At 32.9% G+C, this 18,950-nt stretch overlaps 1 protein-coding gene across 1 annotated transcript in view; it reads right to left on the bottom strand.

Annotated features, from left to right (window-relative positions):
- The window catches only part of MLLT10 (MLLT10, histone lysine methyltransferase DOT1L cofactor), a 188,669-nt gene that overhangs the window by 37,990 nt on the left and 131,729 nt on the right, over positions 1 to 18,950 (bottom strand). Inside the window, 2 exon segments of the mRNA XM_025043458.1 lie at positions 13,626 to 13,658; positions 14,523 to 14,567. Of these exon segments, the coding sequence (XP_024899226.1) occupies positions 13,626 to 13,658; positions 14,523 to 14,567 (78 nt within the window).

Raw genomic sequence — 18,950 nt, 5'->3', positions numbered from 1 at the left:
CCTGGCTGCATCTATTGTGCTATTTATCGCATTTATTGTGTTCTTTACTTTGACTATTATAGTTTTCCATACCTAAAACTTCTACTTGTTTCTTTTTAATATTTTCTTTGTTTCAAATTATTATCTTCTCCTTTCATATATTTATTACTCTAATTTCTTTTCTCTCTACAATTCCTTGAGGGTATAAAATCAGATTTTCTATTATTGCCAACATGGATTAAATAAAGATTTTTGGTTTCTTAAATCCTGACATAGCCAGAAACAACTTTCAATATAAGCCTTCTAATATACCTTTTGAATGAAAATATTATTTGCTCCTAATATTACAAATTTGATGGAGAAAAGTCTGAGAAGCATAAATTCATATACCTAGCTATTATTATATAAATATATTACTTTGTCAGGAATAAGCATATATCTCCAGAATCTCTAAAACAAAATGGCCCTCTGAGTGTGAAACAGCCATTTATAGGAACAGCTCACCATAAAACATAGTCTATAACTCCAGGTTTAATCAAGGTAACTGGGACATAATTCCTGTTAACACATGACTAGGAAATAATGTGAAAGTAAGGTGCAAAGCAATCAACTGCATTATAGAGAAGGAAAAATATCAAGAAGATGATAATCTTTAAACACGATCTAACTTAGCGTGTGTACTCTGAGGTCAGATTCACTAAGCATGCAACTTCCCAGTTATAATTTGTTTTCCCAAGATTACTTTAAGGAAGACAAGCAACATTTGGTATTCTTGACAGTTATGTTTTTATCACAAATGACTAAATTACATTCTTCTCTACCATCACTTCTGAGATATTGGCTTGAGTCAGCCCACCTGTTCAACTCTAGGTATAATGGGCAAAACCAAAAGAAGGCTAATATAATAATCTGTGAAAGAGATTATAATGATCTGAACCAACAATCCATAGTCATGAGGAAGAAAAATGAATTCTGAAAATAATAATGAAATTAGATATAAAAGTCATGTTAGGAAGATTCAAATTAATTAATTAGAGAAAAAGATTTAGAAGGTGCCACTCGTTGACACATTTAGTTAAGAATAGGATGAGAAACAGACAGATACACTCCTACCAAAGAATACAAGAGGAAAGGAGTCTCTGGGGACTGTGACATTACAAAAGAAAAACACAATTTTACATATATAGGTATCATTACTATTTATTCTATATAATCATTAAAATACTAGTCTGAACTATACTAAACTGACAACACTTTTGTAAACACATCCAAGCCACTACACGTACCTGAAAACAATAATCTCTGTGGAGGGGGGAAACCTATTTTTAAAATTTCTAATTTAAACATTCATTAATCCAAAAATATGAAGATTTTTTTAAATTAAGGTTTTGTTTTTGTTTTTTCTTTTTCCATTGAATGTTTCCACAGCTATTACCTCTGTCTTCCTTCAGGCTGACTTTTTCTACTTGTTCACTTGACTGCTTTCCATCTGTCCAGATTCTTTGGTCCGTCACATATTCCTCTCTTCCATCTTAATCCTTTACCTTTCTAGAGTCTTCTTTTCCACCTACTAAGCCTTTCCTATCATAAAATAAACTGGATCCGATCTCTTTGCCCTCTCTATCAACATTTCTAAGCCATGATCATTCTCAGAGTTTCAGTGATTTATTCCTATATGGACTACTTTCAATTTTCCTTCATGTCCAAACTCTAATCTTATCTATTCATTTTCACACTAAACACTTCTACTTAAATATCTTGTTGGTAAATGAACGGCCATCCTCTCTCAGCTACTACCATTCAGTTCATCGACAATTACTACCAGGTCTTCCTGCATAATATATGTCCCAACAATCTGAGTTCCATTACCCTCAATTGGGCCCATGATATTATTTGGCTAGATTGTACAAAAATCTAATTGGTTTCCCTGCTCAAACATTAGCTCCGTTCAATTTTATTATGCTATAACCAGATGAACCTGGGTTTCATCTTTTTTCCGAACTTGAACACCAACAACTTTCAACTCCTTGGCCTAATATCTAAGGCTGTCACTCCTCATATATTTCACATCAAATATCAGCGTCACCATCACTTTACACACCCTGTGTATTCTCATTTATGTGCCACTGTTGGTGTTATTTGTATTCCTGGGGTTGGGAGCCTGGCTCTGATTTCTATCTTCAAATAGCTAAATTCTATACTCTCTTTACAAGCATTAGGTAAAATGTTATATTTCTTGGACATCTAATTCTCTCAGTTCAAAGTAATTTTCCCTGACCTTAAACTCTTATTGTACTGTAGATCATTAGAGAAGTTCTAACTACATATCTTGAAATTTTTATTTATATACATATTTCTCTTTCTTTTAGCTTTTATGTTCCCTTAAAAGTGGGATCCATTTGCAGTATGATATACTTATTTACCCAAAGCAACTAACCAAGATCTCAGATATAGAAAGAATTTAATGTATACTTGTCAAATGAAAACAGTTAAGACACTCTTGGGAAGTTCTATATTGCAGATACTCATATTATGCAAGATTAGTTTTATAAATATGTGAAACAGATTTTTAGAGGAGGGCAGGGGGTAGAGTAGATGCATTTATTAATTGTTTAAGAGTAGTGAATTCAGAATACACATGCTCACTCTCAACTGATCCAGAAGTATTTAAGAGCTTTTAATTACAGAATTAAAGAATTATTATAAATCATAGGATATGGTGTCAAATTCTTCTTTCCCTCAGTAAGAAAGAAGGGTCATAAATGTAGAAAGTGGTATTAAAAATTAAAACTTAGACATTTAGACCCGGGGATCCTAAAACCACCCTACCATATCTTAAGCAATATGACAAATCCAAACAAGCACAGCAGTGAGAACATGATAACATAGTTCATCCCACCAACCATCCAAGATTATGGAGAATTTCTTTCAGTTATCATTTTTGTGACTACGGATCTCTAACATTGCTTTACCTTTAGAACCATGCTTGAGTTTGGTACATACCTATGAATTTAAGTTCCTGCTTTGTTAGTGCAGAACTGTCATCTCTGTCTAAAGAAAAGACACACTTTAATTTTGGATTTTTAATAACCAATCCCTAAAAACCACCATGATAGACAAGTGGGAGAAAAAAATCAGTAAGGTTAAGGTTCCAAAACAAAAACTTATGGAAATTTTAAAAGTCATTACAAATTTGTTTTCACTAAAATTAAAAAGATAGCACTCTAGATTATTAATGGCATTATCATTTAATTAACTTAAAAGTCATTCTTACACATTCATTTTCATTTACATAATTCCTTCACTCAACAGGAACTTTTCAGGTTTTGCTGCAGTTTCAATGAGAACCTTATAAATTCATTTTGCTTTGTAGTAGTTAACACGCATTTTTCTCCCCAGTATCTGCCTCACTATCCAGATGGTAATAATCCTACGTTTATCACTCAAGAGTCTTTGAAGTCTATCTTCCTTCTAGAAACTTACAGTGATTCAAGAGACAAAGTAGCCTGCATGCTTTGAAATGGAAAAAGTCTTACTGTCCTTATCTATAGTGTACGTCTTTTACTACTTAGCAAGGCTGCACAGTATTAGTCAAATTCCTTCTTACACAGGAACAAACAAATGGAACGAAGAGTAGCATCTGTTGTATCCTGAGAGGTAACAATTTATTATATAAAAATAAAGAACACATCAACTAATCGGATTAAGAAGGAAAAACAAGTCTATTGTGATAAAAAAGAAATTAGATCTAGAATGACCTACATCAATGGTTCTCAATCTCCACAATGTCATGACAACTTCTCCTACCAGTAATATCTCATAACACTTAATCAATTTCAAATGATTAACAGATAGACTGCAACTGTTATGCTTGTATATTATCCATCTCTGTTCTTAGATCCCTACCTTCTTAATGCTTCCCTAAAACAAAAAGGGGACACATGTAAAGAACCTAGATCTACTTTCCTACAAACTATTCCAAAAATCCTGAGTAGGATCCCATTCTTAACAAAGAATCTCCACCCGAAAATCGATTAGCACTCACATTTAGTCTCAATTCTATAGCAGATATCTATGAATAATTGGTTGGCATTACTTTGCTTCTTCTATCAGATGAGATTTGTTTAATGAGCGTGGTCGTGACAAACTCTAAGCACCATAATTAAAAGGAATTTAAAAGCATAGTAAATGGGACACAGAAATCAATTAGTAATAATATGCTGCTGTGAAAATAGATCTAAGCTCTTTAGCTACTTTAATCTACTATTTCAAAATTATATTAAAAGGGAAAATTGCCAAGACAAACAAATGAAGCAACTGCATTACTGCAAAGAATCAAGTTACGACTGGCAGAAACAAGACTGCCTAATGCAAAGTTTAATTCTCGAAGGAAATGAACATATTACCAAGAATATATGAAACCTATTCAAGGACTGTGTAGCAACTGACAACGATTTATCCGTTCAACATTTACAGAGCATCAAACTGATGAGATAAATACCAATGAAATAAAGAGGAGTAAAACGCCATCTCTACCCTAAATGAGTTTATAGTCTAGTGAGAAAAAAAACTTGTCAATAGATTATTAAACCCAGAAAGTACTAGAACAAAATCATACCTGAAATAGGACAATGAAAACCATGTTGATGATATGCTATTTTCAAGTGGACCATGAAAAACCTAAACTATAATCCCAGCATGCATATTACTTGTCTCATCCTTATAATATGAAATATATACCTACTAAACAAAATAGAAAGTTACACAGAGTTTAGTAATATCATGAAATCTATATTCTCTTAGTCAAGCTGGCTAGTTCCAAGGCACCACTATAAAACCAAACATTATAAAATGCAAAGCATTTCACTTCATGGTTATCTACTTATTAAAGTTGACCCTCCAGATATTGTTCTTTAAAATATTTAAACGACTATTCTGCCTTTCCAAATTACCTTAAAAGTTTCCAAAATTGATTGAAAGATTTCTATATTATATCTTTCTCATACTTATTCTGTTTTCTTTTTCCATTGTTGGGACAATAATTTTAATAATATTTCTTGAGTTTCCTAAATTTCTCTGGTCACATAGAATTCATCCCACCAAGCCTAATTTGCTCTTTTAGATTGGTTGGTGAGGTGTTTTACTAAAAATATTTTTCTCTGTATTGATGATATTCTTATTTCCTTATCAGAAAACACCAATTTCAAAAGTTTATAGAGTATTTCACATACAGCCAAAAGAACAACCAACATTAAGTCCGAAGATCCTTCTGAGAAACACCAAATCAAGATATATGCTCAAAACTCAATGTCTACAACTATTAATATATAATATTTCCTTGGTCCTTTTAAGTATTTCAAAATGCCTCAATGAACTAATAAATTTTAATTTTATAAAGTTCTGTATAACATTTTGAAATGGATCAGATGATACAGAGTAAATAATTAAAATAATTCAGTTTTCAATTTTTCAGAGTCTCAACTAGTGGAAGAAATTTTTTTTCAAAGTTTCACAAATGTGAGACAAATATGACTAAGATATAGATCACAGAAACAAAAACAACTGTCTGGAAGAGCAATAAAGGTAGAATGAAAAAGGCAATAGAAAGTACAAGAACCTAGAAGTATTATAAAAAAAGTAATAATTCTATTAAAAAGTATCAGAAAATATTTTGCAAGAGATAAACATATGCTTAGATTCAAATTCTACTCTCACTGAAGAAAGGTGGAAGGCCATAACAGCAGACACAACCAAAATCTAAAGCGTAGATTTTGCAAAGAGTACACCAGGAAAGTACAAGTAGATTATTCTGATGCAGCATACAGCTGGAGAGAAGAGATGAGACTGGACAGTGGACAGTCAGGTAAATGTCAAATTATAAAAAAGTCCATATGCTAAGGAATATGAATTTTATCCCATACATACCAGAAAATGCTTAAAGGATTTAAGTAAGACAGTGACATGGTCTAATTTGTAATTTTAAATAGACCATCAATTCCGGCAGCACCTAGAGAATGAAGTGGATAATGGAACGAAGGTTAGGAGGTTGCTGAAAGAGTTCACATGACAAATTGTGTAGGATTAGCCAAGGAGAGGCAGTGTTTGAAACATAAAGGAAAAGACAAGTTAAATGAATAAAAGGGAAACCTTTTTAAAAACAAATGATGACCAAGAAAATTAGAGGGGAGAGCTTAGTTTAACTCCCTTGCATAACTCTGGTTTGGGTGGCTAAGTACTGTACGCCAATAAAGAACACAAGAAAAGTAGGCTTACAGTAGGACTGTAAGAACTGACTGAGGTTTATTAGGTTGTTGGAAATGAGTCTGGAACTCAAGAGAAAATTCTACATTGGAGGCATGGATTTGAGAATCTAATGAGTATAAACAGATGATAGTTGAATCTGCAGGCACAGATATTTTCCAAGGGAATATGCATGATGAGAAGAAAAAAACTAGAGGAGAGGATACAGGGAATAAAACAAAGAATACTGGGGAAAAGAATCATAAAAAATACTGACATACTCTCAGAAAGAAATTTATAGCTGTAAGGGCCTACTTGCAAACAAAAAGCTCTAAAATCAATAATCTAACCTTCCACCTTAAGAAAAAAAAGATAAAATAAAAATCTAAAATCAGTAATCTAACCTTCCGCTTTAAGAAACTAGAAAAACAGATAAAATAAAGCCAAAGCAAGCAGAAGGAGATAATAAACAGAGCAGAAATGCAATAAAGAACAGGAAAACAACAGAAAATGAATGAAATCAAAAACTGATTTAAAAGGTGAGCAAAATTGACAAATTTTCAGCTAGATGGGTGAAGTAAAGAAGACCCAAATCACCAAAATCAGGAATGCAAGGCAATCTTACTACCCAGCTTAACAAAATAAAAAGAATTACAAATAGAATACTATAAATAATTACATATACCAATAAATTAAAAAATACAGATGAAATGGGGAAATTCTTAGAAACATACACACTATGAAAACTGACTCAAGAAGATACAAACGGGTATTTCTCCAAAGAAGATATACACAAATGGTCAATAAAAACATGAAAAGATGCTAATATTAGAAATGCAAATCAAAACCACAAGACACCACTTTACATCCACTTGGAATAGAAAATAACAAGTCTTGAGGATATGGAGAAGCTGGAACCCTTACATATTGCTAATGGGAATGTAATAAGTGTAGCCTCTGTAGAAAACAGTTTGGCAGTTCCTCAAAAAGTTAAATATAAAGTTATGATATGATCCAGCAACTTTACTTCTACGTATATACCCAAGACAAATAAAAACATATGTTCACACAAAAACTTGTACATGAATATTCACAGTGGCATCATTCATACTAGCCAAGAAGTGAAACCCAAATGTCCATTAACTAATGAATGGATAAACAAAATGTGGTATATCCATACAATGTATATTATTCAGCCAGAAAAAAAGAACGAAGTACTGATAGATGCTACAAAATGGATAAATCTTATGTTTAAACATGGAAAACTTTATACTAAGTAAAAGAAAACAGACGAAAAAGGCCACATATTGTATAATCCCTCTACGTGAAATGTCTAAAATAGGCAAATCCACAGAAACAGAAAGTAGATTAGTGGTTGCCAGCGGGTGGCGTGAACGGGGAGGAGGGATTGGGATTACGTATTTTCTTTTGGGGTTGATGAAAATGTTTCTGGAATTAGACAACAGTGAAAACTGTACAACACTGTGAATATAATTTTAAAAACCTCTGAACTGTATACTTTTAAATAGTTAAAATGGTAATTTTAACTATTACCAACTGTTAAGTGAATTTTATCTCATTAAAAATTGGGGGGCAGTGCGAAGAGATAATGAGATATTAGAGTATCAGAATGAGAATCATTTACTTGAGAAATGAAATAAATATGAAAATGGATAAGGGGTGTTATTTTATACATATATCCATGCAAAACAACTAACTAAAGCAAAGGAATAATAAATTTAAAATTCAAGATAGTAGTTAACAATGGAGAAGGCAATGGCGAAGAGCATGTGCTAGATTCAATAGTGCTGGTAATATTCTGGTTCTTAAACTGATAGTAGGGTTCCTGAGTGTTCATTTTATTTGTGTGTGTTATATAACTTCTACATATTGCTTTTAATTTATCAAATATTTTGTAGTAAAAGTTGGAAAAGGATCTATGAATATATGGCAAAATATTAACAGGTGTTAAATCTGTAATGAATTCACAATGCCTGTATTAGTCTCTGTACTTTTTAAAATTTTTATAAATTGAAAAAAGGAAAATGTAGTACATTTTCAAAAAGCTTCGAAACACAGAGTGACCAATAATTTCTCTGCAATAAAATCAAGTACGATAAAAATCTGTCTCCTGGAACTGGCAACAAGAACTGGTCAATAGTAATTTCAGGGAGAAGAGTTAACAAAAAGGTTAACAAAATCATTCAATAAATGTGTTTGCTAATAAAACCTAACCCTGGAATTGATTTAAGTAATAACTTCTTAAAGTAAAGCAGATATAGTAGGCAGAATAATGCCTCTACACACTCACACACACAAAAAAACATCTATACCTTAATGCTCAGAACCTATGAATATACTATGTTAAATGGCAAAAGAGACTACACAAAAGAGTTTAAGATAAGGACCCTGAGATGGAGAGGTTATCCTGGATTGCCTGGGTGGGCCCAATCTAATCATCAGACTCCGCATAAACTTTGAATCTGCGAACCAGATAGATGAAAGCTTGAGAGAAACAACTCAACATTACTGGCTTTGAAGAGGATGGGGCCACAAGGCAAAAAAAGCCAGCAGCCTCTAGAAGCAAGAAAAGGCAAGGAAACAGATTCACCCCTAGAACCTTAAAAGGAACAAAGCGTACCAAACCTTCGTTTTAACCAAGTGAAGTCCATATCAGACTTCTCTAGAACTGTAAGGGAATATATTTGTATTAAGTTTGTGATAATTTGTTACAGGGAACATAGAAAACAAAGGAGAGTAAGATGAAACGTCAATTCATCTTTTTCCTTCCACCCCCAGTGACACGACTTAAGTTTTTTACTGCTTGATGCCCAACATAATGACGAAAAGAATGTAAAGCTAACATTTGACACCTCATACCTGTTAGGATGGTTACTATCAAAAACTCAAAAAATTGTAAGTGTTGGCAATGATGTGGAGAAACAGGAACCCTTGCGCACTGTGGTTGGGAATGTAAACCAGTGCAGCCACTTTGGAGATATGTATGGTACATCCTCAAAATTAAAAATAAAACTACCATATGATCCAGCAATTGCACTTCTGGGTAAAATGGAGACACCAACAGATATTTACCTGCATTATCATATTTACAGCAGCTTATTCACAATAGCCATAAGTTGGAAAAAACCAAGTATCTTTCAACAGATAAAATGATGATATATGCATACAGTGGGATATTATTCATCCATAAAAGGAAGGAAAATCTGAAACATGCTGTAACATATAGGTGAACCTTGAGGACTTTACGCTAATAAGCCAGTCACGAAAAGACAAATACTGCATGATTCCACTCACATGAGGTATCTAGAGAGTCAAATTCATAAAAACAAAGTAGAATAGTGGTTGCCAGGGGCTGGGGGAGGAGGAAATGGCGGAGCTGTGGTTTAATATTAGAGTATCAGTTTTACAGAATGAAAAAGTTGTGAAGATTAGTTGTACATTTTAGTTGTGAATATACTTAACGCTACTGAACTATACACTTAAAAATGGTTAAAATGATCAATTTTATGTTATGTGTACTTTACCAAATTTTTTTAAAAGTTAACACTTGGAAAAAAAGGGAAAACACAAACATATGGATTTTTCCAACTAAGTCCAAACAACTCTCCATCAATCTCTCAGCCTAAATATCACTTCATTAAGTGCCAATCCTACACTTATCTTTGCAATTAAAAATATAGTCCAGAGCTTTTAGGCAAGAAGAATTTTAAAAAGGCAAATAAATTGGAAAGAAAGAACTAAAACTGTTGCTATTTGCAAATACAGAAAACTCTAAAGACTCCAACAAAAAACTATTAGAATAAACAAAGTCAGTAAAGATGCAGAAAACAAAATCAATATACAAAAATCTGTCGCATTTCTTTACTCTTATAATGAACTATCATAATGAGAATTTAAGAAAACAATCCCATTTACAAATGCATGAAAAAAATAAAAGGCTTAGAAATAAATTTAACCATGGAGGTGAAAAAATCTGTACACTGAAAATTATAAGCATTAATGAAAAAATCTGAAGACACAAATAAATGAAAAGACGGTCCATGCTCATGGATTTAAAAAGTTAATAGTTAGAATGTCCATACTACTCAAAGCAATTGACAGATTCAATGCAATCCCTATCAAAAGTCCAATGGCATTTTTCACAGAAATAGAACAAACAATCCTAAAATTTGTATGGAACCACAAAAGATCCCAAATGGCCAAAGCAATCTTGAGGGGGGAAAAAAAAGCTGAGGCACCACACTCCCTGATTTCAAACTATACTACAAAGCTAGAGTCATCAAAACAGACCCATGGACTAAAGGGACACAAGAGAGAGCCCAGAAAGAAACCCATGCATATATGGTCAACTAATTTATGACAAAGGAGCCAAGAATATATGACAAGAGAGAAAGAAAGGGCCATCTCTTCAATAAATGGTGCTGGGAAAACTGGACAGCAACATGCAAAGAATGAAACTGAACCACTATCTTACGCCATTCACAAAAATTAACTCAAAATGGATTAAAGACTTGAAGTAATACCTGAAATCATAAAACCACTAGAAGAAAACACAGTAAGCTCCTTGACATGGTCATGGCAATGATTTTCTTAGATCTGACACCAAAAGCAAAAATAAACAAGTGGGAGTAAATAATTGTAATATATATCTAATAATGATAAGGGGTTAATAGCCAAAATATATAAAGAGCAAAAACAAATGAACAACAAAAAAATCTGATTAAAAAAATGAATCTGAACAGACATTTTTCCAAAGAAGACATACAGTTGTCTAACAAATACACGAAAAGATGCTCAACATCACTAATCATCAAGGAAATAAATGCTAATTAAAACCACGAGATAATCATCTCACATCTGTTAAAAGAGTTATCGTCAAAAAGAGAGAAGAAATAACATGTGTTGGCGAGGATGTGGAGAAAAGGGAAACCTTGTGCACTGCTGGTGGTAATGTGAATTGGTCCAATCACTATGAAAAACAGTTTGGAGATTCCTCAAAAAATTAAAACTAGAACTACCATATAATCCAGCTATTCCACTTCTGGGAATTTATCTGAAGGAAACAAAAACACTAAAAGACAGTCCATCCTCTGTATCCCTGGGTTTTGCACAAACCTGCAGGTTCAACCAACTACAGAGAATATTGGGGGGAAAAGGTTACGTTGTTGCTAAACATGTACAGGCTTTTTTTCCTTATCATTATTCCCTAACCAATACAATTATTTATATGGCATTTACATTGTATTAGGTATTATAAGTAATCTAGAGATAACTTAATGTATATGGGAGATGTCTATAAATTATATACAAATATTATGCCATTTTACATTAGGGACTGGAGCATCCACAAATTCTGATTTTCTCAGGGGATCCTAGAACCAAACTCCTATGGATACCAAGGGATGACTGCGACCATGTTTATTTAGCATTATTTATAACAGCCAAGACATGAAAACAATGTTAGTGCGTACTGATAGATGCATGGATAAAGAAAACACACACACACACACACACACACACACACACTCAGCCATAAAAATGAACTAAAACTTGCCATTTGCGATAATATGGATGGATCTTGAGGGCTTAATGCTATGTGAGCTAAGTCAGAAAAATAATATGTATACTGTATGTTCTCATTTACTTATATGTGAAATCTCAAAAACAAAAACTGAAAAAAAAAAAAAAAACCAAAAAAAACCCAAGCTCATGGATACAGAAAACAGACTGGTGGTTGCCTCAGGCAGAGGGTAGGGGGTGGAGGGATAAGGATAGTGCAGGAGGGGCAAAATAGATGAAGGGAGTCAAAAGGTACAAACTTCCAGTTAAGAAAAAATATATAAGTCCATTACTTATTTTGTTTATATCTGACTAAGAATACACAAGTATATGATTATACTTCTAATTCTCTCAAACACGATCTCGCAAAACTGAAAAATTTAAAAACCTGTGTTTATTATATTAATTCCATGACATTAATTTCATTCATCCAGAGAAACATGACAAGTGACCCAATTAAATTAACACAACCCAGTACTTTGTCAATTAATAATGGCAAAAGATTTATGTGGGCGTTCAGTCACAATTGCTTCCCATGATATCTACTTTCTTTTTACCCCAAGTATACTCTTTTCAAACTTCCAGCATGTCTCCAAATTCTAATATTCCAAAACAAACAGCAAGTCTAAATTTATCTATGCAAACAGAAAAAGATGTTAAACCTCTTCACTTTTTATACTTCCCTGCCAAAGAATGGGTAACACGTTTATTCTCAAGAATGTTTCCAAACCCTTTTCCTCTAAATACCTAATGTTCAAGAGTTCCTTGTTATCTCAAGTATTCATTATCTAAGATTCTGCGGTTCCAAGTTACACAGGAAAGCAAGTTATAAATAAATGTACTCATTAATAAAATGACCATTTATAAAATCATGTTCCAACCACTCCCACCTTCAAATCAATATGAGTGTCTATGCCTGCTCATCATGCCATTTTGCTGGCTGTAGATTTGTAAACACCTGACGTGATCAAAACATGATGCAAACTGACTGCAAATAAAACTACATTAGCAAAATATGCAAGATTTCATAAAGTTAATGAAATTGTGTTGGAAAACTGCTTGGAATAATATACAGTCAAATAAATAAGAGTTACGTGAGTTAAAAATGAAAAAGAAAATCAATAAAAATGACAGTAGGTTCAAAAAAGTTTTTTTGAACATCAAAGGATTAAGGAAGGCTCTCAGAAACTGAAGAAATTCTTGAATATTTTTGCAAAAATAACTTTCATTGTAATAATATTGAAGAAGTGAAAAATGATAGCAGCATTTGCTTTATATCCTTAGTTCAGAACCCAATGCTATAGAAAATGCAACTCCCTTTTAAGAAAACTAGGTCCCAAATTAGACATAATTTAAAAGGCTATCTTCCTTTTATTCATTATATGGAATATAGGGGTAAAATAATAAAAATATTCTATACATTAATTTAAAATAATAAAAACAAAATTCACATTCCAAGTTGTGGAAGCAGTAGCAAATTCCTGATGTAGGTACCAATTACTAAATGCTGGCAAGAGAGAGCTCAAAGAACTACAAAAACCACTTGCAAAAACATAAAAGAGAAAAGACTTTCATAAAGTTAGAACAACACTATTATCATTTTGCCTTACAAAGAGACAATAAAAGACAAACTGATGAACTATATTGACCTGTTATCCTCCTGTAGGCAGTCTACAAAAGTTTTCACTAAGGTGCTGAACAATTGCCTCACTGCAGAGCTGGATTTCATCTCATCAATAGAACATGCAAGCTTTCAATTGGGATTCTCTATAAAAGGCAAGCTTTGTGATAAATGAACCACCAGAGAAGATTCTAATAAAACTTACCATTGTGTATTGCATTCAGCAACTCTGAGAAAGCTTTTAAGTAAGGAAAAAAGGACTTCAGGTTAAGATCATTTTCAAACACACAAAAGAAATACACAGGCATAGACTGAATCAGTACAATAAAAATCTCAATAAGTCTATCATGTATCATTACTTGATTCATTAAAACTGCAAGCTCGGCTCGTTTTTTACATGGTATAAATTTCTAAATAGGGTATTTCATTTGCCGATATATTACCTACTAAATTTAAATGTTAGATATATTGTCATAATGATGACAAACTTCCTTAGTCATAAACATATAACTAAAATCACTTTACAAGAGACACTTAGTAATCTAACTATGTAATCTCTTCCATGCAAAAAATGAGTATAGGATGCAATTCTACATAGGTAAATCCACCTTTGGTCACATTCAACAAAATTTATTTGAAGAAAAACCTCGTTGTATCAACTAACCAGATCAAACATTCTCATTTCCTAGAATTCAGTATAACAGTCTCAAAATATGTAGCAGTCTAAGCAAGAAAGGTATCTAATGCCAATACACAAATATTGAAAATCTGTATTAACATTAAGATTAGTGGAAACTGAAATACTGAAAATATTACTTGATTAGGGAACAGAAGTCACAATTCCATAATGGAAGTACCATATTAAAAGGCCAACAATAATTAAAATTTGTTCATAATTTGACTGTAATGTGGATCCTGAACACAAGACAAAGCAGTAGTTGAAGTAAGGTATCTTTGTAGGAGAAAGAAATCAATTCAATTAACAACAAATTGCATTTTGGTAAAATTAAAATTCAGAGGTTCAGAGGTGGCATATTATACTAGAAAAAGCACTAGATTAGGAGTCAAAAAGCCTGGGTACCAACCCAGTTCGACAACTTACTAGTTGTTGGACAAGCTCCATCATGCCGATACTGCATGGAAATTTCTGTTGGGAGGGAGGAGAAAGGAAATCAGCAAAGAAGTTGCCAGTGACTCAAGAACAGAAAAAGAAAACAGGCCAGAAAAACAGGAAAACATTCACTTAAAAGTCTAGCTGAGAAGGGCAACCAGAACTGCAGGCACAGAAATTATAAGCCAGTAATTGGGACGTGAGGGGTGAGGACCAAACGTGAGGGAATTCTCACAAATCTTAATGGGATAGTGTGGGAATGTGTGTGCATGTGTGTACCAAGAATGAGGAAAAGACATAACAGCTTATAAGTAAATTTGCATGACAAATATCTAAAAATAAAATGAATTCACTACTAAGAGAAACTACAGCTAGGCAACATGATAAACTAATGTGTTTTATATAATCCATTAGATGTAAACAGTTTATCAAAAACATCTGAATGCAGTAGTCAATTAGAAATTACAATTTAAGTATGAAAATTATTTAGTTTATTTCTGAGCAGAAAACCATTATGATTTATATTTATAGAACAGTATAAAATTCATTAAACTACACTCAGCTTACTTTCTTGTAACCTTTCATTTTTGATGACGGTAAGGAATGAATAAACCATTACTCTTTTTTATTCCATCCAAATAAGAACAAGCAGAGGGTGACATGAGGCAATAAAACAGTGCCGAAAGCAAAAATCTGCTCAGAAAATGGGAAATAAGTTTCTATATCACATTGCAAAGGCAAAAACAGTTGATAAAACCAGGACTAAGGCCACTGTGAGTCACAGGACCTGGTCTGCTAATCCTGGAAACAACTGGTATTCTCTCGTGGCTAACATTGTTGGCCAAGTTCTTTTCAAGAGGGATGTCTGAGAATTCTCTGGATATTACTTAGCCAAAAATGTGACCTCTAGGAACCATGTATACAACAGAGCCTTCCAGGCAACCATCATTCACACATCTACCCATATATGTACCTCAGAAGTCGAGTCTAATCATGGGCCCAATTTGAATAGCTTGAAATAATAAGAAAGACAAAGCATGGTAGAAAAAGCTAGTGTTCACTTTCAATGACTGTAATGTTAAAAGAATTTTACCTTCGATGCTGTTAAAAAATCAAACATTTAGACCACTTCAGTGTAAGTCTTTTCCAGATGACACGTGAAAATGAGACATGGTGGGAGAATTTACCACCTTAACGCTTCCCAATACAATTGAGATTTAAAAAGGGAGTGAGGGCTACTAAAGAGACTAACAAGATACATTATTGAGAAATGGTAGCTGTTTGGAACGGTGCTGAAAAATAATCAAAGGACACTCATAATAGCCAAAGAACTTTCTCAACAGGGCGGGGGGCGGGGGGGAGTTGGAATATGGCTATTCTGGCCTTTGATCTAATATTTTTGTAAAAAGATAACCATGTCTATAGGCCCGCATTTTCAACTCATCAAAGACCAAAACAAAATCAGGGAATTTTCCAAGAAAGCAAATTCCAAGGTATACCCTGGTCTTAACAGCATCCAGTATAATCGATATATATAAAATCATGAACCTGAGTCATTAAGATAGGTTCAAACTACGCTCAATAACTATCTACTCCTTGAACTACAATATTGTATTAGTAACTCTACTCCTGTGAGTTTATTAGATTAATATTTGCATCTTTGTGATTCTCTTATTTGTTTACAGAATCAGCCTATTCCTAACTAAATATTTTACTAGGGCAAGACTTCTCAGTTTCATTTTACCAACCTAAGGAGATATGACATAAATATGGATATATTTAACAAGAATCTTTTCATAGTTATATGGGCTCCAGTTAAACTTTCATAACCTTCATGTTTCAGCAGAAAGCAGAACAAACTTCTCTTGAAGTGATCTGTTCATATTAATACTCTTCTCCGTGAAATCTTTACGACTTTAAGAATAAGTACATAGGATCACAACCAAAGGAATGCCTTTCCAGAATCTCCTTTTGCAGCATTTATCACCACTAAATTCCATCGCTGAAAGAGATTTCGAGTGTCTTCACTTAGAAAAGTATGGCACTATATTAAAGAACTAGAGACTAAAGTTGTTAAAAACAGAACCATATACTTTGAAAGACAAAATATACCCAAAGGAAAAAAGTTAATGTTAAAACATCTACTCCTTATCATATCATTTATTAATGAATATCAGCTTTTTCTCAAAGAAAACAAGATATTGATTTTTGTGAAGAAAAAAGTAAAAAAATAATAACTTTCTTTGGGAGTGAGCACACAGTGAAGTATGCAGATGTTGTATTATAAAGTTGTAAAACCTGAAATTTACATAGTTATTAACCAATGTTATCTCAATAAATTTTTCACTTTGGTAAATCATTAACTCTCATAATGTGGTTGAGATAAATAGGAAAACAGCATATCGACTCTATCAAATACTATACTAATTTTCAATGTCTCTAAGGACTAGGTGCCTACTTGTTAAGGTATCAAAAGAATATACGTAGCAAAGAACTTAATCAAAGGCTTAACATAATCTATGAACCAAAACTTACAACCCTTAGTAGTCACTTAACACACATTTCCATTTTGTGCAAGTCACTGTATAATACAACAGGTCATTTATCAGGATGTCCTTCAATTTATAATAAAAATCTTACAATCTAAACCTTTGATCAATGAGTTTACAGGTGTTTTCTGAGTTTCTATTCTGATTGGATCTGGGGATCCTAGAATAACTATCTTGCTACATACACTCTATTGTAATTTAAACACGTCATGACACGATTTTGATTACTGTTAAATCGATGCTTCTAAATAACAATTTTAAGAGAACCACATCATAAGGGACCTAATTTCTACTACTTTATATCTCAGTTGTGGTAAAACAGGAGAAACAACAACAGCAATAATAGTAGTTGTCCTGCCGACTTCACAAGGTTGTTCCAAAGATCAAATGAGACAGTAGTTAAAGAGTTCTTTAGAAACTGTTAGGTGCTCTCAAACATAAGATATTACCATTATTACAAGCTGACAGGAGCAATTTTTTTCCATTAATTAAATTCTTTTAACAGTAAATTGCCAGAATTAAGTCCAGGATGTTTATTCTAGTAGAAAGACCACTAGCCTATAATTCCAATTTCTTCATTCACCCTGGCATTCAACTCTCCATAATCCCACCCTGCCCTATTTAATCAATATTAACTCCAACTATCGCACAAAGACAAATTTCTTGTTTCTATTAGGTTTATCTTTTGAATGTATCTTAACTTTCTTTTCTGATGACATTGTTGGTCTTCTTTTTCTGCCTAGTCCAAAGTACAACTCAAATTTCATCTCTACCAACTTAATTATACATCCTAAACTGGCCTGTAATACTGCACGGGAAGCTTTACAAATAAATAATTTCATTTGCAACCTGGTTATAAACAACTTAAAGGCAAGTACTGGATGCAACTAATCATGTGATATGTTCTCAGTGATTACTATAGTATTCATTTTTTAAAAGATGTTTAATATTTATTATGTTCAGAGCACTGTGCTGATGTGAGCAGACAGTGGCGAACATGACAAACGCAGCCCCTAACCTCATGGACCTAGGATCATAGTACATGTGATAGTATAACATCACAGCCAACAGGCGTGTACAAAGGTCACCTTCATCATTACTAAATTATCAACCTGTCATTAAACCAAATGAATCTTTTTAAAAGGGCATCATGAAAAACCAGCTCTTCATAACGCAGTGCACAGTATATATTTTCTCCTTCCTATTGATTTATACAGGGAGAAAGTTTCATGCTTTTACAACTACTAAACCATTTCTCAATCTAAAATTAGTTTAAAGGAAAAATTTATATTTTCATACTAGTAGGAGATACTACTGTTGCAAGTTAAATTGCTGGCTCAAATTCTCTCATTGATCTTGTTCCTTAAAGTAGGACTGACATTATACTAGTGTGGTTTTAAACCCTCAGCAAACATCCCTTGAACTTTATATTAAGCATCTCTGAAATCAAGGAAAATGCATAGTTCCATGACAAGAGCTGTGAGAATTGTATGTTTCTTCTTCTATCTGAGTAATAATACTTGATGCTTGTCAAGTGCTTAAAACTGTGCAGCACATACTAAGTTTCAAAAGCAGTTTGTAATTCTTAACTTATGCTAAGAAGGCATAATTTCTAAATATTCACGGCATTTAGCCAGCTTCTTCTAGGTAAGAATAGTACTAAGTTTATCAAGAGAGTGCTCTGATTTAATCCTAAAACTTTTATTAAAATGTGCAAAATTAAAGAATATATTATCTCAAACAGTTTTAAGTAACTAATCTTATTCTATTATTGTTTAAATATTTATGGGAATTTCACTTTACCTAATGGTGAGGTTAAAGGGATACAAATTCTTATTTTTCTGCCACAGATGTACCACAAACACTGCCC

This window comes from Pteropus alecto, unplaced genomic scaffold (genome assembly GCF_000325575.1).
Source record: "Pteropus alecto unplaced genomic scaffold, ASM32557v1 scaffold11, whole genome shotgun sequence".
In the NCBI taxonomy this organism is placed as follows: Eukaryota; Metazoa; Chordata; class Mammalia; order Chiroptera; family Pteropodidae; genus Pteropus; species Pteropus alecto.
This window is presented reverse-complemented; position numbering and strand designations above follow the sequence as displayed.